Source organism: Dermochelys coriacea, chromosome 9, assembly GCF_009764565.3.
Source record: "Dermochelys coriacea isolate rDerCor1 chromosome 9, rDerCor1.pri.v4, whole genome shotgun sequence".
NCBI classification, from domain to species: Eukaryota; Metazoa; Chordata; order Testudines; family Dermochelyidae; genus Dermochelys; species Dermochelys coriacea.
In genome coordinates this window covers 103,980,171-104,002,892 of record NC_050076.1, presented here as the reverse complement: position 1 = coordinate 104,002,892, position 22,722 = coordinate 103,980,171, and the positions used below count along the sequence as shown (strand labels likewise).

General features: G+C 50.4%; 1 protein-coding gene across 8 annotated transcripts in view; it reads right to left on the bottom strand.

Annotated features, from left to right (window-relative positions):
* The window catches only part of DLG3 (discs large MAGUK scaffold protein 3), a 185,115-nt gene that overhangs the window by 82,419 nt on the left and 79,974 nt on the right, over positions 1-22,722 (bottom strand). For 7 of the 8 annotated variants that reach the window (XM_038415195.2, XM_038415196.2, XM_038415197.2 and 4 more), the window contains one exon: positions 14,035-14,088. In XM_038415195.2, the coding sequence (XP_038271123.1) occupies positions 14,035-14,088 (54 nt within the window). Of the gene's footprint in view, positions 1-11,500; positions 11,506-14,034; positions 14,089-22,722 lie in introns of those variants that run through there. The other variant, XM_038415202.2, reaches the window with a different exon arrangement.

Below are 22,722 nucleotides of genomic sequence, written 5' to 3'. Positions count from 1 at the left end.
CAGCCACGTTGCACTCACCTCGCTCAGCCCTTTCTAAGGTCCAGCTGTCCATCAGGCTATCACCTGCCTCTCCTTGGGCCTACCCCCTCACGCTGGGAAACAGCTAATTCATTATGGCACAGATGTGGCTGGCCCCATCTCCCCTTAAAGGGGAAGTCCCACCGAGTCCTTCAGTGATCATTTATATTGGTCTGGCCGATTCCTGCTCAGCTGGCCTTTTGTCTGTTTTGGCCAGGACAAAGCAAATCAAGCAGGAACGGCGCTCACTCCTCAGAGACAGCAAAGTCCACAATGAGCAGCTCGACATAGAATCACCCAGGCTGTGAAGACAAGTGAAGGTGGTTGCACTGCTCAAACCACATAAAGACCCTAACTCTGCAAAGAGTTACCACCCAAAAGCTTTATTCTGCTCGACCTATAAGCTATATGAGCAGACGATAATGGTAGAATGGAATCAATAGTGGAAGAGCAGCTGACAGTGACCAATCCAGTTTCTGCTCAGGCTGTTCATGTTGTGGCCAAGTTGTGAACCTAACTTAATACATCGAAGATAGTTTTGAAGCCCGTGAGTTTACAGTGGTTGTGTTTGCTGATCTGTCTGCTGCTTATGACACTGTGAACCAATGTGCACTTCTACTGAAATTGGCAAGAATTTTGAGAAATAGCAAGATGGTCAGGTTGAGAATGAGAATAGACATTTCTCTATCGAGATGGTCAGAAAAGTCTGTGGCGTATTGCACAGAATGCACTGCCCTATGATTCAGTGCTGTCATGTTTGCTCTTTCATATCTTCACAAATGACATCCAGAATTCCCTGATGGGTGAAGATTCATTATGCAGTTGATCTTTGCATAGCTACCCAATGCCTTCAGTAAAAAGGACAGAGAAAAACAGGTGCATGATCCAAATCATCCAATGCGTGGAAACTAGGCTGCCGTCTAGAAAGAGAAAATCTCTTACCACAAACTACCACTGTGGAGGGCTGCAGAGTAACGAAATGGCACTAATTACTGATGATCCTGGGGAAACTGGCTGCTTCAGAACCACTCCCTCTGGGCCATGACTTCGAACAAAAACGCGGTTTACTAAATTGAGCGGGAGCTGGGCTGGCAAAGGCTAGTGACAGTAGGATCATGTGGAAGTTGAGGAATGATTCCAGACGTAAATGTGGAGATCAGAGGCAGAGACTTGAAGACTGCCTGATGCAGTGCCCCCGTGAGCATCTCCTGAGGAGCTACTGGCGCTAAGTGACATCACCAGGTCCTGGCTGTGGTTTCAAAACAGGAAGCTTTGATCATAGCACAGAATGGACCCCAGCAGATTCCTATGCCCTTGGAGGCCTGTGTGCTTCTCTGTACTCTACTCAGTCTATTTTCAATTTGGGCTGGAAACAGTAACTTCAGTTCCCATTACTTGGAGCTCTGATCACATCTGTACAGGGCTCCGGAAGTGGCATTTCCAGGCCTCGCAGATGTCATGTCTTTCAAGTCTAGTTTTGCAGCCTATTTACATAAGTCCCACTGTTCAGACTCATTAACCTTTCCAACTCTTTCCAGGGCAATATTCACACAGGAGCATCTGACACCCGTGGGTGGTCCCATCTTGTTCAGGTACTGCTGATAGCTTCCTGGATGTCATGCCTGTGTCACCAGGGGCAATTCTGGGCACAGTCAGGGAAAATATGGTGGCAGTTTTACCAACTATTAAAACACATGCCCTGCCCTGGAATCAGACTACAAGATGAGCTGTAATCATTGCAGATCAGCAGCACATCTCCCTTGGGATGTGTTAGAAAAAACTCTCTCCTCTGAGCACAAGTGGCAGGTTCTGGCTCTCCCCCTCTGTCTCTATGTCTGAGGAGGTGCCTGTGCCATGCCTTGTCTATGCTGCCTTCTGCAACTCTACTTTATGTCACAAGCAAGCTGCACGAAAAAACTTATCTGGCTCCTTGATCTACCGCCAAGATGTTCAGCCACAACATCAGGGCCTACTATCTCCTCTGCACAGCACAGTCTTGGACTGGAGACTTCTAAGGACAAAATTAGACTTCTACAGGAAGTAGTGGTGCTAGACCCATGTGCCAGCTAAACTCTGGCTCAGGTCATTACATTCTTTGCTGCTACTCCAAATTCCCCGTGAACTTTCAGTTGAATAGAGGATATGTATGGCTCCAAGCAGCTGTGCTGCATTGCTGTGCAGCTGTTAAACAACGGTTTCCTTCCACCACAGGTGGCGAATTGATTCCGGTGCACAGAGTAAAGCCCTTTGCTGGGGCTAAAGGCTCCATCTTAAGGGTCTCATCTCCCTTACTCTGGGCTCTCCCACAGACACAATTTACCCACCTTCTCCTCCCTTTCCCATCACACTGACCTATACAAAACTCAGAAAACTGGGTCAGATCTTTGCTCTGCCTCTCCTTCACATGCCACTCTCTCTCTGAAGCCATTGGGTTCAGGAAACCTTTGGAGCTGGGCAGCCCCCCTCACTTGGCCCACAGTCTCATTTCAGTTTATCAAGTGTCCAGAGTTGGTAGTTGGGAATCTTATTTCTGACACACGGTGTTCTCTGTGCTTATCCCAAACACTTCTCTAGCATCATCCTGCATTAAATCCCAGCACCCCACAGATACAACTATGCCCAAACTCATGATCACAGAGAAACACCACACATACACACGCACACCCAAAAAACACAAGTACACAGAAGTCCTTGCCAACCTCTCACCCTCATTGAGGGCCAATGTACATAGACCAAGCAAAGACCAATAACCTCTCATTGTCATGGACCGAGGATGGCAAACGGCTACAGAGATATCACTGCAAAATATCAATCTCAACCTGTCCAAGAATAAGCAAGGCATACTTACTACGACATGGACAACCCTGAAAACTAGAAATGGATTGAAATGTATTTGTACAAAATGCAGGATCATGCACCTAGAGACTAACCACATGAATTTTTGCTATAGACTGGGGATGTATCAGCTGGAAGCAACAGAGGAGGAGAAAGACCTGGGTGCACTGGTAGATCACAGCATGAGTATGAGCTGCCCATGTGATGTGTCCATGAAAAAAGGGTAATTGAATCCTAGGGTGCATCAGGTGAGGTAGAGATAGAGAAGTGCTATTATCATTATATGAAGCACTGGTGAGACCTCATCTGGAATACTGTGTACAATTCTGGTCTACCATGTTTAAGAAAGAAGAATTTAAACTGGAACAGGTACAGAGAAGGGCTGCTAGGATGATCAGAGGAATGGAAAACCTACCTTATGAGAGAAGACTTAAGGAGCTTGGGTTGTTTAGCCTAACCAAACAAAGGCTGAAGGGAGATACGATTGTGCTCTATAAATACGTCGGAGGGATAAATACCAGGGAGGGAGAGAAGTTATGTAAGTTAAGGGCCAATGCTGGCACAGGAACAAATGGATATAAACTGGCCATCAAGTTTAGGCCTGAAATTAGATAAAGATTTCTGACTCTTAGAAAAGTTCTGGAACAGCCTTCTAAGGGGAGCAGTGGAGGCCAAAAATCTGTTTCAAGACTGAGCTTGATAAGTTTATGGAGGGGATGGTACGGTGAGACTGTGTACAATGACCTATGGTCCTTCCACAACTGCTATTAGCAAATATCTTTGATGGCTGGAGAGGGACACTAGATGGGGAGGGCTCTGAGTTATGACAGAGAATGCATTCCCAGGTGTCTGGCTGCTGGGTCTCATGCACATGCTCAGGATCTAACTGATTGCCATATTTGTGGGTGAGAAGGAATTTTCCCTCAGGTCAGAGACCCTGGGGAGGGGTTGCACTTTCCACCCCAGCATGGGGCATGGATCACTTGCTGGTTTAAACTAGAGTAAATGGTGGATTCTCTGTAACTTAAAGTCTTTAATGATTTGAGGACATCGGTAACTCAGCCAGAGGTTAGGGGTTTGCTACAGGAGTGGGTGGGTGAGGTTCTGTGGCCTGCAATGTGCAGGAGGTCAGACTAGATGATCATGATGGTCCCTTCTGGCCTGAAAGTCAGAGTCTAAAAATAAGCAGGGCATACTTGCGAGGCGACAGACTCACACTGCTAGACCTTGGCCACCGTGACAGGGCACACAGCCCATCAGTGATCAGAGAGAGCCTGGAGCACTGGGCCTGGTATCAGACCTGAACCAAAGTCAGCAAAAAGCGAGGCTCTGAGCAAATGGCAGGCCCCGTCCTAAAGCAGACACTTGCTTACAAGTTTGCTGTCTGGCACATGAACTGACAGAGGCACAGCGAGTGTCACTAAGACACAGACACCCCTAAGTACTAGGTATCCATGTAAACACTTTTGTGGGTATTGTACAGGGACACACCGACCCCGGCCAAGACAAAGACAGGAGGACAGACTCATGGACAGAGATGTTTTATACGAACCCACAGGTACCAGGTGTAGGTTGGTAACTAACCACGGCAGGAGTGTGGTACGCAAGTTGTTTGTATCTATGTATAAGAGAGAAGCCACCAGAGGAGCACCTTTGTCCGGCCGAGAAGGCAGCAGAAAGTCCCGCTGCTGACGGGAGCCAGTCCGTTGTAAGGGGCGTCCGTGTGTTAGCATATCTGTAACCATTGAGCCGGGCACTAGGACCGGACTTTGCTGACAATAAACCCGTCCAAGCCTTCGCCACCCAGCTGAGGCTGTGCTCTTCGTGAGCGACACGATGAGCACTGAGCTGGCGCAGCACACGGCAAGCACATGCATACCCACAGTGCTAGGCGCTAAGGTACATCTACATCGCAGTAAAAGACCTGTGGCCCGGCTGCGGCTGGCCCGGATCAGCTGACTTGGGTTCATGCTGCGGGGCTATAAACTTGCAGTGTGGAGTCTGGGCTCGGACTGAAGCCCAGCCTTGGAGACCCTGTGATGTGGGGAGGGTCTCAGAGCTCAGGCTCCAGCCCGAGCTCAAAGATCTACACTGAAATTTGACAGCCCCGCAGCCCAAGCCCCACTAGCCTGGGTCAGCTGACCCAGGCTCTGAAACTCGGGGTGGTGGGGGGAGCGGTTATCGCAATATGGAGCTACCACAGGGACAGGCTCCATGGTAAAGGCAGACCCTTACAGAGCGCTGGCTCAAGCCTGGTGCCTGGCAGAGGGGCTGGGAGCACAGATACTCTTCTACAGTGGATCTCATTTTGTCAAAGCCTCGGAAGGTGTGAGCAGGATAATAACAAAGAACAAACGAAGCATGATACTATGGTATCCTGTTAAAATGCAGGGGAGGTGATCAAATTAGAGGTGAGGCAGCCCATTATGTAAAGAAGGGGGCAGTCATCAGTGTCGGTATATAGCCCAGTAAAGAACACACACTCTTCCCTGGGCCACTGGCAGAGCTCTGAGCAAGGGAGGCCTATATGGAACCAATACCACTAGTCCCCTGATGGTTACAGGGAACAAGGTGGTGCCTCACGTGGGAATGGAAGACCAAGACCTTCCCTCTTATTTTCCGGGTGCTTCGTTCACTCTAATATTAAACGTCCCAAGCTGCAGGGCTTTCTTCCCTTCCCTGGACCTCAGACATTTCACACGGACCCTGACTTTCAGCCCAATAGTTCCCTGTCTCAGTTCCATCCTGCTCCTTGTTAGGAATGAGCAAACCGTGCCAACATTTTCCTTTACTTCAAACATAAATTTCAACGTAGATGAGTCCAGGGCTCTTTTGCATTCCCCTTCCCCCATCTTGTAATGCTCGAGCTTCACACACCCTAATTCTGGCCCAACACACACTGGGAACATCCCCATCATGCCTGGACATGTGGATAATCACCAAAAATGAATTTCAAATTTTAGATTTGATTGCAATATTCAAACTTCATGCAACAGTATGTTGGTTAGTTGCATTAGGCAGCCAGCTGGGGAACAGAAGAGATACCATGTAATTTAACAAACCAACAAAGCACATATTCCAAAGTCTGAATACTGAATATCCAGCTATTCAGAGGGGGGAAAACCTGTTCCTCCACACTACAAGACATTCCAACACCTTAAGTCTGCCTCTGACTGGCCCTCTGAACAGGGGTGGATTTCACCCAGAAGAAATTATTTGCCCAGTTCTATATCCCCTAGCCCCACACCACAGTCTTCCTTTCCCTCCTTGGTTAGCATGCCTCTGACTCTGTTGGGTACATGATGCTGATTGAGGACCAGATTCATCCTGGGGTCAGCAATATTGTTAGCCCTGTACCGTGATCAGTGGAACTGGAGTCAGAGGGCCATGTTCCCTGGAGGGCTGTTATGGAGGGGCCATCAGGAAAGCATGTGTGTGAGGAGCTAGGCTGGAAGCAAGGCAAGCCACACACACAGAGCAGTGCACAGGGTTTAATAAAGTCTCACTTATGCAGCTTAACTTGCATCCAGCTTCACTTTTCACTAATGCAACCCCCGGGGGCGGAGGGCAGTGGGGATGCCATTCCTCTGGTCAGCAGTTGCTGGTTCCACCCCCCAAGCAGTGATTACAACACACAAGCACTGCGGTGCAAGAATGCCCCTGCCACTCCCCTTCTCACCCTCACCTGCCCCCAAATGCCCACTACAGGGGGAAACCTGCATTCCCCAGAGGGGCCTTACCAGGCATGTCTACACTGCAGCTGAGTGTGTGTCTGGCCACTGGCGGTGGCTCAGGCTCGCCACCAAAGCTTAGACCCAGAGGTCAGGCAGGCTTGGACTTGGGTGCCACAATGTCCACACTGGTGTTTTTAGCATGCTAGCTCACATAGAGCTAGTGCAAGTCTGTCTACCCGAGCTTGGGAGCTCTCTCCGAGCTGCAGCGTAAACATACCTATAGGCTCCATAGCATGGGGATTCCATAAGAACCGCCAGACTGGGTCAGACCAAAGGTCCATCCAGCCCAGTATCTTGTCTTCTTACAGTGGCCAGTGCCTGGTGCCCCAGAGGGAGTGAACAGAACAGGTCATCATCAAGTGATCCATCCCGTTGCCCATTCCCAGCTTCTGGCAAACAGAGGCTATGCATGCCATCCTTGCCCATCCTCACTAATAGCCATCCCCTCATTAATGTTGCTCCCTAAATCAATCCTTCCCTCTAAGAAGCTGTTGCTCTCATCTGCGGGCTTGTCTTCATGTACGGTGCTAACGTGGCGGTACCACTGGCGCACTTCAGGGAAGACGGGAGAGGTGTAGTTAATTCTCCGTCACCCTGAGAGGCAGTAGCTCTGGAGGGAAGAAGCTCTCCCCGCAACATAGCGCTGTCCACACGGGGATTGCAATTACGTCGCGCGCGGGGATGGATTTTTCACACCACTGGGAGACGTCGTTATACAGATAAAAGTCTGTATCGTAGACCTGCTCTGAGCTCATTTCAGTTTGTCAGTAATCTTTCAGACGCCACTCTCCAGGTGCAATCGCACAGCAGACATGCAGGGAGGGACTACTCCATCTCCTGTCCCATGATGTGATGTATCTGCATATTCAAACCAAATATTTGCCGGCATACTGAATTGCGATCTCATGTCTGATATGCTGTTTATTTTCACTCCTCAGTTTCTTTCAGCATTACAGTTTCCCAGGAGACAGGCCTCCTGGGTTATTGGTTCTGCCACTGACTTGCTGTGCAAGTGCAGGCATATCTCACTATGCTTCATCTTTCCCATATGTAAGATGGGGATTCGCCGTCCCTGACAAGTCTTAAATCAAGGTCAGATGTTTTTCTAAAAGCTTTGCTCTAGGAATTCGTTTGGGCAGTTCCATGGCTTGTGCTATAGAGGAGGTCAGACTGGGTGATCGCAGTGTCCCTTCTGGCCTTGGAATCTATGAAAATGCAGATAGTGATATTTACTTATGAAACAAGCATGTTGTAAGGCTTAGTCAATTGTTCCCAGTGATCCATCCTGATCAGCAGTCAAGGTGGAGGGGAAAAATGTAGTGGTACTTTCCCAAGGTCCTCCCACAAATTAAGCCCTGCCTCTTTGAGGAACTCACGCGAGATTGTGTAATTTTTCAGAATATACTCATCCCTCTCTTGCATGTTTTGATCAGCAGTGACATAGTTAACAATGGTGACATTTAAATTATAGTCACAGTGAGATAAACGGGACAGCACATTCCTTCCAGAGCCATTGCAGGCTGTCTGCACACTGACAGGAATGCACACTTGGTCAGTTACACTTGGATCACAATTGCAAGGTTTTCTCGGCAACTACCAGAGCTGGAGGCTCAGTTTTTTAAAACAGATGTTCAGATTTAGGAGCAGATGCAAACTCTTAAAAAAAGACAAGTACCAGCTCTCCAAGCAACAATGAGCCAGCCCATTTCAATCCCAGATCCTGATCGGCAGCACTTTGCTGCTCTTCCTGTCCGTGGCCTCCTCTGAGCAAGGGAGCAAAACTGTAAGCTCTTATCCCAAATTGTGTAGTCATTTTTTGATGTGGGCAATTATCTAGATTGAAAAGATCAGCCTCATTTCAGAGTAGTCAGGTAATGATGCTTTCTACTGGGGGCTTGGCTACATCTAAAACGCCGCAGTGACACAGCTGTTCTGCGGCAGCTGAGTGGCTGTAGCACGTCAATGAAGGTACCACCTATGCAGACAGCAGGGGTTCTCCTGTTGGCGTAGGTAATCCACCTCCTCAAGAGGTGGTAGTTGGATTGATGGGAGAATTCTCCTGTCAATCTCGCGCTGTCTACACCAGGAGTTAGGTCGGTTTAACTGCATAGCCACGGGGGTGGATTTTTCACACCCCTGAGTGACACAGTTATACGGCCCTAATTTCGTAGCAGACTAGGCCTGAATCTGGAAGTCTGAATCCAATGAAGCATGTAGCCAGGCTGAATTTTTCTGTTTTGAGGCCAAAACTAGGATATTTAGAATTGCCACTAACCAGACACCTGTCTGTCTCTGTAACTTGAGATGTGGTGAATGTTGGCAGATGAAAGCACTCATTGAGGAAATTAACATGCTATAAACACTGGTCATTTTAGTATCGCATAGGGCAACTTTGCAGCATTTTTACACAAAGCACAGGGAGTGGCTTTCTGGCGATGGTGCCATGTACAGAGTCTAACCCGTGATCAGAAGCAGCTTGCCTCTAACCCTGTTTCTAAACAGAACGTGAGCTGCTGTCTCCCCTCATTCCCTGTAACACACTGGGGATTCTTAAACCAATCTCTAGGGCAGCCATGAACAGCCATGCCACGCCCTCGAGATCTGCCCTTCCTTATAATGCTGCTGGGAAGGGATACGATTTTCCAGGTGCAGGGTTTTTGCTGTTTGGTTTGGTTTTTAAAATAATATTCTATAGTTTTATAATTTCCTGTGATCTTGAAAACATGCATTTGACCTGGGAGGGGAGAATCAAGAACCAGCACACTGCATACACATGCCTGGATGCTGAAGGATGCCTTATCCCCCATCCATCTATTGTGGAAGAGGTAGGTTTGTGGCCTGGGCCATCCAGAATTTGCCATCTTAAACCGAGGGGTATAAAGATTGAGGCACCGCAAGTGATCCTTCTCTGATCTGAGACCAGGAGGGGGGAATCCCTGGGACAAAATTATTTACAGTAACCCAGGGTTGAGGAGGGGGCATATCAGGGGTTAGCAAGGGGACCCTTATGGTGTTAGCCTGCAGATGGCAGGGGGTCCCATAGACAACAGGCTGTATGGTCTCTTCGCCTGTTCTTTGACACTAGACTTCCTGCTGGGTTACCAAACCCTAGTGACGCATTTTCAGTCATGTCCACTTTTATGCTGCATGTTTTGCATGCCAGGGTTGGCACTGTACACAGCGCAGATAAAGAATACATGCTAGCCCACTTTCACTGCTCCAGCAAGGGCCCGCCCTGCTCATTCAGCGCAGCGTGTCACAGGACATTCATTACGGGCCAGTGTGTTTGCTCTTCCCTAGCTGGGACAACAGGAGAGTGTTTGAATTGCAGTCCTACTCCTCTGGTTATAAGTTTGAGATAAGTCACAGAGGCTGAGCTGCTGGGAGTACTCCTGGGGTACGGCTACACAGCGAAGAAAAACCCGCGGCAGGCCTGCACCAGCTGACGGGGGCTCGTACCGTTTCAGTGCTGTGTAGACTTCTGGGCTTGGGCTCAAGCCTGAGCTCTGGGAGCCTCCCACCTCGCAGGGTCTCCTGAGCCTGGACGTCTACATAGCCATGAAACAGCCCCACAGGCCAAGGTGGCTGGCATGGACCAGCCCCAGGTTTCCCTTGGCTGTGTAGACAGACCCTTGGCTGCCTATTACGAGTTGGTGATTGTGACATGAAGGTGAGCATGGAATGGCCGTAGGAGTGTGGTAACTAGGGCTGGACACCATGATGGCTGTAGTGACCTGCAGCAAGATTTGCCAGTAGATGCTCAGTAGGCAAAACATGAGGGTATTACTCACTGGTACCAATGTGTCTGGCTACCCAGGCTCACAACACAAGTTCAAAGAGGCTGTGACAAAGTCAGCAGTGCCCACGTGGCATACAGTGTTCTGCTGTGTCCGCTCCTGGGTGACCATCTTTAGAGTTAGGAGTTCCCCAATGTTTGCTAGTATGAACCAGACCTTAACAAAGAGATGGTCTTATAGCCACCTCTGCTCAAGTCGCTCTCCAGTAGCGTCCTGGCGGCTACTACAGGGCAGTTGGTTACATGGAATAGTACCACTGGGAAAGTATTTCAGGTATTTGTAGCTGTCTTTTAGTGTAAAGAAGGAGCAGCAGCTAGGAGCATGTGACCCACGAGCTTTCTGCAGGGTGCCAGACAAGTGCTCCATGGGCCTTAGTCTGGGACTGGCAACTACCAGAAGAAGATTGCAATGCTTTGGAGTTGCTTTTCATGCTGATCTCTTGGAATGGCCATCAAAGGTATTGCATCATCTGAAAGCAAAGGGAGGTTTCCTCGCTCAGTCTCCGGGGGCACCTCTGACACACTCAGCACCGTCTATAAGGTAGATATGCTTTTTATAACCCACACTCTGTGCTGGGTAAAACCCCCTGATATGTGCAAAATCTATTATGCTAATGCACCAAAAAAAAAAAAATCAACTCCCTGGAAGGGGAGTTCTAACCCTACAGGGTGTCTTAGCACAGACAGGAGAGTCACCTACTCACACTGCACCTACTCACACTGGCTACAGTACACCTTGAATAATACTTCTGTTTGGAAACAGTTCTTCTAAAGGGGACTTGGGTTACATTGGAAGGACATTGCTGTCTGGGTAGCATTTGTCCCCAGTGGCTCTCTCTGAAAGGACTACGGACAGGTTGGAGGGTGGGAGAGGACATCTGGAAGCCATGGATGGAGAATGTGCGGAAAGTGGATTCGGATTCACAGGTAGGTATTTATTTGTGCACAGAACTGGCCCACAATGGAGATTATCCTCTGAGGGATTCTTTCACTTAGGTGCTCAGATTGTACGGTGATAAGCATGGTATAAACCCCTATACAGAACAGAATTTAACTTACTCGGGAATAGTAGCTGGAGCGCTGGGTTTTGTTAGATTAAATTCTGTGGTGGATGTACAGAGATCCCTGTCCCAAAATGCTGCCAGTCAAAGGCGATAAGACAAAATGCACTAGATCTCGAAACCCAGGGCCTCTCCTAGATTTACAGCCAGTAAAATCCACAGAATAATGCCCCAGCCACAGCCACTTGTGGCCCTTGATTTTGGTGTCCGTAGCCCTGAGTGCAGCTGATTTTCTGGACATATTTATGGGTGCCTTAATCAGACCCCCAGGATCAGCCTCAGGAGATGATTGGGATAATTGGCCAGCTGTCTCCATAGTGATTAGTGTGCTCTAATAATCTAATCAAACCCACCAGAACAGGGCAGTAGGAAGAGACCTCAAATCATAGACAGGCAAGACAGGGCTCCCAGCCAAGGAGCTGGGAATGGGGGAGGAGGACAGAGACAGTAAGCTACCCAGATGGAGGAAGAGGGGGTAGAAGGAAACAAAACAAAGGAGGAAGAAAAGTGAGGGGCTATCTTGAGCCTCTAAGGCCCAGCTTGCACTTCAGGAGAACTGGGGCTCAGTCCCAGGGAGGGTGGAGCCAGCCCTGCGGGTCTGTGTGGAGTTGGGGGGCTAAGACCCCCTGGAGGAGCCCAGTATTGGTTGTGATGTCAGTCTCACAGGTCCTTGTGATCCCTGCATGCAAAGCTGTATGCAGGGACATGGAGGGAGGGGGAACTGCCTGCATCCTCTGCCTTCATTGCCCATCTGCACGGGGCCAGGCACAGCTGAGCCAGGGGCTGGGGCTGGTGTGGGAGGAAGAACAAGATGATGGTGGCTAAAGTGGAAAGAGAGAGAACCCAGGGGCAAAAGGGGGAGTCTCACTTGCCACCCTGGTGAGTTCCAGGTGACAGGCAGAGGAGACAAACCGGGCTTTTAATCCCAAACTGCCTTCGGCCTGTTCAGGGCAAAGCCCATTCTGCCCCCCCTGCCTGTTTTAGGGCTCCTGTTCCCTTCTAGGAAACAGTTTCCTCTTTCAGACTTACTGGTAAAATGACATCAGCAAAGGGGACCCAGATGGCCCCAGGCCCAGACCAGGCAAGGCAGGCTCTTTCTGTGGCTGGGAGAAGCCCAGCTCACCTTGAGGCAGGATATGATCAGGAAGACTGGAAAGGGGGCACAAAGCCAGCCATTCAGATAGTGAGCTCAGCAGGGAAGGGACTGGCTCGGATTCTGGCTCTGCAGAGCTGCTCTCGATCGGCAGCACATGGTCAGATTTAAACCCTGCTCTCTGCTCAGAGTAGGTCGTAGGAAACATTTCACCTCAGCCAGCAGCGTGTCCCAGACTGCAGACATGCGTTGGGTGATGCCCCTACATCAGAACTCTGCATCAATGCAGATTGGTGCCAGCTGGGGCTGAGAGCAAGGCATAGGCATCACCCGTAGCTGACCCTACCAGATCGTGGCAGCTCAGCAGGGTCAGACACGGGAGCTAGCCCCGCAGCCAGCAAGGAGAGAGAGGAGACTCACCCAAGTCCCCACCAGATGCCCCGTGGGAGAGATGGTGTTGGAGGTAGCCCTGGGCTGAGATTTAAGACAAAGGTAAGTGGATGCATCAAGTAGCGCAGTTTCCCTCCCTCCCTCCGACTCAGCCCTGACCCACCCCCCAGCATGGTGCTGGCACGCACTGGGCTGCGTGCAGAACTGGCGTTTGTGTCAGATCTAAAATGCTTTAATACAGAGGTGCCACCTGTAGCCTACTGGCCCAGTGTGCAATACTCTGTTCTGATTTAGGGGACCAAGCAAAGCCCGGCACAAGGCATCTGCAGAGCTGCCCCCCGAGTTAAAGAGGAGGGTGGCTGCCATTTGCGGCCTCCTAAGACAAATGGGTGCAGGTGGCAGACGCCTGGCACGCGGTCAATGCGTCTCTCCGCGGGGTGAAGGTTGACTGCCCCAAGCCTATGCAGCCAGTGCTGCAGGAACCACATATTCATCTCTCTGCCCTGTGCAGGGACACTGCCAAGTGTTCTGGCCAAACCCTTCCGCTGAATGGCGGGGGCAAGGCTGAAGTGGGTCAGTGAGGAAGCGTTCTCATGGCACACCAGGTTAAACCCCCTGTCCAGTAAGATTCGCCTTTCTGGTTCCCCCACCACCAAGTACATGTTCCCTTCCCCAGAATCTGCCCCCAGAGCTCATTCCACACTCTTCCACCACCCCCAGGCTCTCTCCCTGGCCCTGCCTTCCTGTTGCTAACACCCTCAGCATGGTCTCCATGGAGAGGACTTTCTTGATTTCCTCCTGGGGGCTGGTGCATTGGCCAATCACCCTGATCAGAGCTTTGCTTTCAGGTAATAGCTCTCCTTGTGATGCTGAGAAAGGCCACAATGGGGGTGAATGGACAGAAGCAGCACTAAAGTGACCTTCCCTCAGCAAAGGAGCTGGGAACAGCTGGTGTGAGGTGTGCACACAGAGGAGCAGCTCTAGAGAGGCCAGCTCCCCCCTGATAATAGCCATGGCAGGATGAAGTGGTATCCCCAGGGCACAGGCAGGCAGGGTCAACATATTAATTCTACAGAAAAAAAAAGAAAATCCAAGCAAGAGACTTACAGAGATCCCTGGTTCCAAGGAGTCCGTGTTCACGATAATGGGAGCAGGGTTAGCCTGTTAGACAGAGACAAAACCCAGAGTATCACACAGCAGAACTATAGGTCCCAGTGCTCCCAGCCACCCTCTCCAAGATTTGCCCACACAATCACATGGTACTTAGAAGATCAAGGCATGAAAATAAGGCAGTGTTCTCTGGCACTCTCCCTCCACCACCCCATGCTCTCAGATACCCCACACAGGCTGTCTCTCTATTTGGGCCAGGTCTGACTGGAGGGGGCCTTGAAAGATTTTCACAGGCTTTCCAGGTGCCGCATCCAGCCCAGTAGCATTCCTGTCTCTGGGGAGCCCAGGTGCTGTGGCACAGAAGGGGAAGGAAACAGACCCCACCCCTAACCTCTATCCCAACTCCAGAACAGTTGTACCTGAATCTCCAGCTAGTGGAGCCTGGCAGCTGGGGAGAGGGAGAAAGGTACTTTTGGCTGATGTGGACAGGCTCCAGGGGACTAAGCTCAGCGTAGGAGCTGGGAAGAGCCAAGTTCCAGTCCCCATTCTACAGCAAATGCACCCTGTGACCTTCCCCTCATCAGAACATGGGGATGGAGGGGGCTGTGAGAATTAACTCAGTAATACGTGCACAGCACACAGGCGCACACAGCCTGACCAACATGCTGAGGGGAGCGGCCATTGCAGAAACTCTGGCATCAACATTTGTTTCACAAATTGCTGTCCTGCCTGTTTAGGGCGTGTGGGCCTCTAATCGGACCCACAGGTTCCTGTGCAGTCCTCACGCCCAGGCATCACTGGACAGCTCATCCAGAACTACTGGAAGTGGGGGCTAGCAGAGCTCTGGCCCACCCAGAGGCCCCAACCACAAGGATCCTGACTGGCCCCACCATACCACATTAGACAGAAGGAGGCACAGGAAGTTGTCTGAGCAATGGAGAGACTTGCTGACTGGCTGCTGCACTGCACCCGACACTCGTTTGAGCCTTGGATTCTGCTTCTGGCTCTGACCTATGCCTTGGCCTCTGGCTCTGACCATTAGACCTGACTACTCCTGCTCCGATCCCTGGGCCGCCTGTCCATGTCCCAGTCCTGACACTGCCTCCCTGGGTTTTCAGCTTCCTTTGAGCAGCCAACCAGCAGCTGAACTACCAATAATCAGCTGACCACTCTGTCCCAGCACCCGGAAGATGAACACCATGGAGGGCCCCGGGATGGGCCATGGCATTTAATGATTTGGAGATAATGGAGAGGAGCTTCCATTTCCCCAAACCACTTGAGCTGCCCATAACTCCTCCAGGGCACCAGGTTTACATCCCCCAAACCGCCCCGGCAGTTGACAGCTATCCTCCCAAAGCACCACACGGACTCTTCCCCCAGACGGCCCAGGAATGTCTCTCCTCCCCTCAGCCCCAGGTGATTCCCGCCCTCCCCAGAGTCTGGGCTGTTCCCTCTTAGTGTTGCTGATCTGTGACCTCGTGGCTGATACTTGGCGCCTTTCCAGGCTTTGGGGATCCTCTCTTCCCTAGACAAAGAGCTTCTCCATCGCTGCAGTTCCCCTCGCTGGGTCTCCTCTGCGTCTGGCACGGTGTTTGATGGAGGAGATTCTACACGTGTGCTGGAGAAAGGAGGTGGCGCAGGCCCGAGTCATAGAGTCATAGAGTCATAGAATATCAGGGTTGGAAGGGACCTCAGGAGATCATCTAGTCCAACCCCCTGCTCAAAGCAGGACCGTGCTCCTGAGGCCAGGTGAGAGGGAGGGTGGTGATGAGAGGTAGCCACAGGTGCAGGAATGTCTTTGTGCATCAATGACCTGGAGCATGGGCAGGTAGGGAAGCACATTTCCTGACACAAAGTCAGGCTGGGAGGGCAATGACATTCAGAATGAGAATGGGGGCCGGAAAGGGACTGGTCCAGCCCCCGAGGATGGGAGGGGAATACAGACATCACCCAATGGCAGAAGGTGAGAGAGATATGAGCACTGGAGAGGTGGGGAAGAGCATGTGACAAAGCTGCAACGGCTTGTGTGGTTAGAGAGTAAGATCTGTACTGAGAGATTCAAACGTTCCATCCATCAGGCGCTTTCCATCCCCTCGAGACACGTTAGGCATGAGCTTTTCATCCCTTTTCTCTGCTGTGTGTATCAGGGAATCACTATCTTCCAGCCTTTGCTTGGGCTCAGAGTCTGGAATGAGTGCAGGTGAGGGACAGAGTGAAAATGGGACAAATCACATGACACAGCTACTGAGGTCTCAGCTGTAGGTCCATTCATGGGACCTGCCGCCCCAGCCCTGGTGCTGATTCTATGTTCAGCCCTGCTGGGGAGCTGTCCAGCAAGAGATCCTCCCAAAGGACAGGACAGGTTTCAGAGTAGCAGCCGTGTTAGTCTGTATTTGCAAAAAGAAAAGGAGTACTTGTGGCACCTTAGAGACTAACAAATTTATTAGAGCATAAGCTTTCGTGAGCTACAGCTCACTTCATCGGATGCATTTGGTGGAAAATGCTTGTCACCATGGAAGGTTTTCCTCCTTTCCCCCCCCTGCTGTTGGTGATGGCTTATCTTAAGTGATCACTCTCCTTACAATGTGTATGATAAACCCATTGTTTCATGTTCTGTGGGTGTGTATATAAATCTCTCCTCTGTTTTTTCCACCAAATGCATCCGATGAAGTGAGCTGTAGCTCACGAAAGCTTATGCTCGAATAAATTTGTTAGTCTCTAAGGTGCCACAAGTACTCCTTTTCTTTTTGCGAATACAGACTAACACGGCTGCTACTCTGGATCCCGAAGGACAGAGATCCTCCCAGCTGATGCCCAGCCTGAGAAAAGGAATTCTACTCCTGTCCCTCCCACCCAGGCAGAACCTGCTACTGCCCCGGGCTCTTCCTCCCCACAAACTGGTCTAGAGAGAAATGCAAGAATTGAGAGCGGCAGGGGGCACCAAGTGTATCCTGGCCACTGCAGGCCCTCTGCAGCTCTGGGAATACACACGTACAATTGTCCCAAACACCTAGTAAACAATGAGCATGACTTCACCTGGGCCAAAACTATTATGCCCATTAATTGGCTGATGACATTGAAATCTTTCCCAGGGCTGAGCTCAATTATCTAGAGGCAGGACCATGTCCTATCACACGGGGGATCAAAGGTTGGCTCCTCAACTCACCGTTTCTCTCCACAGTCAGGGCTGATGTGGAGACAGCATGCTCCCCCCAACCCCTGAAATGATGCATCACTTGAATGGCCATTGCCGGCCATAACCATCAACCACAGGGTTTTGTCCTTTGAAGCATCTGACTAGATGGTCTGATTTGGTGAGGCAGTTCCTATGTTCCAGCCAGAAGCAGCGCCGAGGTGTTCCCAAGAGAGCCACATTCAGCCCTCTGCCATCAGAAAGAAGCGGGGTTGACGAGGATTGCAAGGCAGTAAAGGGGAACATTTCACAAGATCACTCACCCTCCAAACACAAGACAGACATTGTACAGAAGTATGGAGTTTAGAAAGTTCCTCCACACATTTGTGCCCCACCTAGGCCCCTCCCTTCCGACACTCACCTCAAGCACAGAAGAACAAAGCTACTGTACCAGATTCCCCTCCCTCTGCCTCTTCCAACACAGCTCGTAACCAGCTGTGTTCTACCTGCGGCTGCTTGGTAACCTCCTCCTCCTCACTCCCCACAAACAGTGCTCTCAAGGATGCGCCTCCTTCCTCTCCCCTGCCAAGCAGGTTCAATAAAAACAGATGTTATCTTCCACCATAATTAATAAAAGTATTCAAAATAACAAATGGCCTAGAGAAGGATGATTGGGAGCCCATTTTCATGCCAACCTATTTATCACTGTGGGCCAGGCGGCAGGTCCAACCCTGGACCCCCACCATGTGGGGCCAGCCGGTGACCCTGACCCTGGACTGTGTGGGGCTGGGCAACAGCCCCAGACCCCACAGGTCCGGCTGGCAACCCCGATCCCAGACCCCATAGGGCCAGTTGGCAGCCCCAAACCATGCAGGGCTAGGTGGCACCTCTGGACCCCAGACTTCTGCTGGGAGGGGGAGGGCTGGGCAGCAGTCCCAGACCCCCGCTGCGCTAGGCAGCCAGGAACCCAGACCCCACCACATGGCTCGGCAGCTGTTAGCACGCAGATGGGCTACTAATTGGGCTGCATGTAGCCCATGGGCCGCAGATTGAGAACCGCTGATCTATAGACTCCCTTTCTCATAAAGGGACAGACAAGTGCAAAGTACTATATTTAGAAAGGAAAAATCAAATACACAGATATCAAATGGGGAATAACTGGCTAGGCAGCCCCCAGCTAGCCCTGATATACCTGCAGCTAATGCCAGGCCTGGAGGGCGAGAAAAGGAGAGAGCTGGGCTCAGTTCAGGGCTGACTGGCACAGCCACCTCTCTAAGTGAGGGGAAGGATCACTAACCTGCCCACCCAGGCAGCCACCAGGGAGGAAGCCCTGTCCCCACAGCCGTGGGAAACTCTGGAGGAAACCTAGGAGCCTCCAGCTCTGAGTGCAACTGAGAGGGTGAAGCCCAGTACATTGTGGGGCTTGGCCTCACCACTGATGGAGCCTGGGACCATGATGAGGTGACACTCCAGACCCATGGGAAGAAGCCTACAGGAACAGGCCATCCAACTAAGAGGACTAGAGGGGCTATGCCTCAAACCGAACAGACTGGTAGGAAGTAGCCCAGGGCAGCGAATTTAGACTCCCTGCTGAGAGGGCTAACAAACTTAGGAACCAGGGTCAGGACCCAGTGGAGAGGGAGGCCCTGGGTCTCCCTACCTCCCCACCAGCCTTAGAAACAGGCCCCACAACCAAATAGGCAGTTGGGAGCCATGCACGCTAAGCACTAGGCTGTCCATCCCTCCAGGCTGGCTGTTACAGAGCCGTACTGCAGAAAAGTATCTGGGGGGTTTACAGCAGATCAAAGTGAACATGAGTCAACAATGCAATTCTGTTGCAGAAAAGGCAAATGAGATTATGGGATGTATTAACAGAAGTCTCGTATGTAAGACATGGGAGGTAATTGTTCCATTCTATGCAGCACCAGTGGGGCCGCAGCAGGAGTACTCTGTCCAGTTTTGGGCAACATATGTTAAGAAAGATGTGGACAAGCTGGAGTGAGTCCAGAAAAGAGCAACAAAAATGATAAAATGTTTAGCAGCCCTGACCTGTGTGGAAAAGTTGAAAGAATTCGACATGTATATTCTAGAGAAGAGAAGACTGAGCGCAGGACATAAGAGTTTTCAAAATATGTTAAAGGTTCTTACAAGGAGGGCAGCGATCAACTGGTCTCCATGTCCACTGCGGGTAGAAGAAGTAATCGGCTGAGTTTGCAGCAAGGGAGATTTAGGTTTGAATTAGGAAAAACTTCCTAACTTTAAGAATAGTTAAGTACTAGAACAAGTTATCTAGGCAGGTTGTGGAATCCCTGTCGCTGGAATTTTTAAGAAAGGGGTAGGCGAGAACTTGTCAGGGATGGTCTAGGTATACTTAATCCTGCTTCAACGCAGGGGGTTGGACTAGATGGCTTCTTGAGGTCCCTTCCAGCCCTACATTTCTGTGGCTCTATAACAGAACAACAAGAGGACGCTCAATGACATTTGAAAAGTGGCAAACTAAGACAAGGAAATACTTTCCACACAGCGCACAATCATATGGAACTCATTGCCACAAGGTAGCACTGCGGCCAAGAGTTTAGCAGAATTCCAAAAATGTTGCACGTTTGTATGGATTAAAAAAAAAAAAAAAAAGTTCTGGAAGGGATATAAACCCTTCTACTTTAGGTCACCAGAAAGCCTCTAAGTAGCGGAGAGTAGGAGAAAATTCAAACTTACGAGCTCGATGCAGCAATTATTGGATGAGTTTCTCTGGCCTGTGTTATGCAGGAGGTCAGGCTAGATGAACCTACTAGACCTTTCTGGTGTTAAAACCTATTAATCTATAAAGCTTGCCCTGGTGACAGATTATCCTATTACTACCTACTGCTGGGTTTCTGGTACCTATCTCTGAAACCTCTGGTCCCAGCCACTGGCAGAGGACCACGAGTGTGATCCAGCTTGACAGTTTTGATTTTTTCATGTCTGACCTGTTTGAATTTCTGAACTTTTAACTCTCCTTGCACTGTAGGTGGGGGAATTGGGAATCAACAAGCTGGGGGTTCCGGTCTTACCCAGAAAGATTCTGATGACAGAATGAAGCAGGAGATGGTTAATTTGATGAATTCACTGATGCATTCTCATCTCTCCTGCTGCCATAACTACAGGCTACAAAAGGATAGACTTTGATGAGGGCTAATTCTCCTTTAGCTCAGGCAAACGCAACCGCTTTCAAATGCTCCTGCTGAACTCCACCCACACATAAAGCAGTGTCACACTTAAGGTGCAATGTTTTGGGAACTAGGAGGCTTAGAAGCAAGAGCTGTGTCCCCACGTCAAAGCTCCCCTTTCTGGCACTATGGAGTGCTCATATTGGACCCTGATAAGTTGTGAGGTAGCGTATCTTAAACCCAACACTGGGCCAGGTCTGAATATTGCATGCCCGTGGTCCCAGATCAGTACAATTCTGGGAGAAAATTCCACATTTCACAGTAAAAAGAAAACAAACACTTATAGCTGGTGGTTAAAAAGCAATGGTGGCTGTTTGAAATTGCTCAGAGGTTTGAAATGCTAGAGGCCATCTCGTCGGAGATGGATTGGTGGCAGAGTGCAGAGGAAGTGGTTAAAGGTAAAGGTAAATGCAATTTATCACATGGTAGCCTGAAGTATTGTATGGTGATTACCACCATATCTGGTGCTTTGTGATCCTTCTGGAGGACAGGTGCTATCGGTGGTAAAGTCACAGAAGCTTTTACATACCAGCCGATGTCCCCTGGGATGCCCCATCATAGTCCCTTTGCTCCATTACTAATCCCACAAATCATGGCCTCCCTGAGCCTTGCTACACATTGTCTAGCCTGCTCACTGCGTTTCTGCTCTCCATGCACCGAGCATCCGTCCCAGTCATTCCACACAATCGCTTTTTATATTTGAAAATACTGCTGGGAGTGCAATTTCCCACATGGGATCCAGGAGAACAGTAACGTAAGTGGCTGCATAAAATAAAGCCATATCCCAGCAAAAGGGTTTCAGACCAGAAATCCCTGTTTGTTCTGTTGGGAGTGACTCCAGGAAGCGGAATATTATGGGAGAGGGGGTGTTTAGATACGAGTCACTAGTGACTTCGCACTTGCAGGGATCCCTACGTTTGCATCTTGCCCATGTTTTTCGGAAAGTCTGACAAGCCCAAGAGAGGGTTTATAGATGAACTGATTGTCTTCCCCGTTCACAGACACTGAGTCCTCCAGAAGCAGTAGGAGGGGCAGGAATGTCATTATGGTTTGCTAGGCAGCAAGAAGATGCTGGTGAATTGACTTTTTCCTTGTTTATGTGGAGTTTTAAGTAATTTCAGCCTTAGGGTGAATGGCATGGTCCCATGAAGAGAGGAGAGGGAAAGAGAGCAGTGCACTTAGATCACATTCAATGGGGCTGTCAGAGCTCTTCCATCGAAAACACCCAATCACATTATTATTGTTTACTGAGCCCTGCCATCATGCTTGGGGCGGTACAAATGGAAGCGGCAGCCCTGGCCCTACAAAGCTCACCATCTTGAGCAGGCGCAAACCAAGCGGTGTAGACACATGGCTGAACACCCACAAATCCCACTGACATCCACGGGCGCTGAAGGTGCTCAGCAGCCTTGAATATTGGGCCAAGAGCATGTGTCCATTGCCAGTCTGAGTTTGAGGTGCTGCAGGAGTCTCACAGGGCTCACTGCGGGGCTTCATGGGAAATGTGAGATAAGGAGGGAGGGAGAGGTCGCCTGACATGAGAAGAGTCTGTCCCAAGCTAAAGGAAAGCCGGCACAAAGCCAACGTGGGCGAAGGCTGCAGCGGGAGAGGCTAGCTGCGGGGCTTGGACAGAGCAAAGGAAATGAGCAGGGATACTGACAGGGTGGAGTTGTGCAGGGTCTGGATGGTGGGATGAAACCCTTGAACGTGATCTGCATGGAGGGATTCAGGGGGGCGTGGATGTGGCTGGAGCGAAGGTGAGGAAAATGAGGCCTGGCAGGGAGTGCAGGGAGGCCGGAAGTTACAGCAGTCAAGGTGAGAAGGAGCCAAGGCATGAACAAGCTTCGGGCATAGGGATGCAGAGGGAAGGCCAGACTTCCCCGGCACCAGAGCTCCAGCAGGAGTAGGCTGCCAGCAGCCCTGGCAGTCTGTGGTGCAGGTTGGGAAAGATCTGCACGCTGTACCGAGGCATCTACAGTCCAGAGCACCAAACACTGACACTGATGGGAGCTAGCACTGGACCCAGCCCTCAAGTAACAATGGAGGAAGCAGCCAGTGACTGCCCAATCACTGACTCTCTGGACGGGTCTGGCGCCCTACTGATCTCCCTGGGAGGCAGAGTGTTGGCTAGGGCCCAGTTGCTGCTGGGATGAACTAAAGCAAGAACTTCTGCCAGCAGGGGAGACTGCAGGTTTGGGTGGAAGAGGTGGGGAATTTGTGTTCCTCCTTCTAATAGCTCCTCACAGTAACCCCAAACCTACCCCGGGCCATACAGACCTGCCAGGCTGGCATTTAGTAGTTGTGGAGTCAATTTCTATCCTGTAAGGTCAGGTCCTATCATGTTTA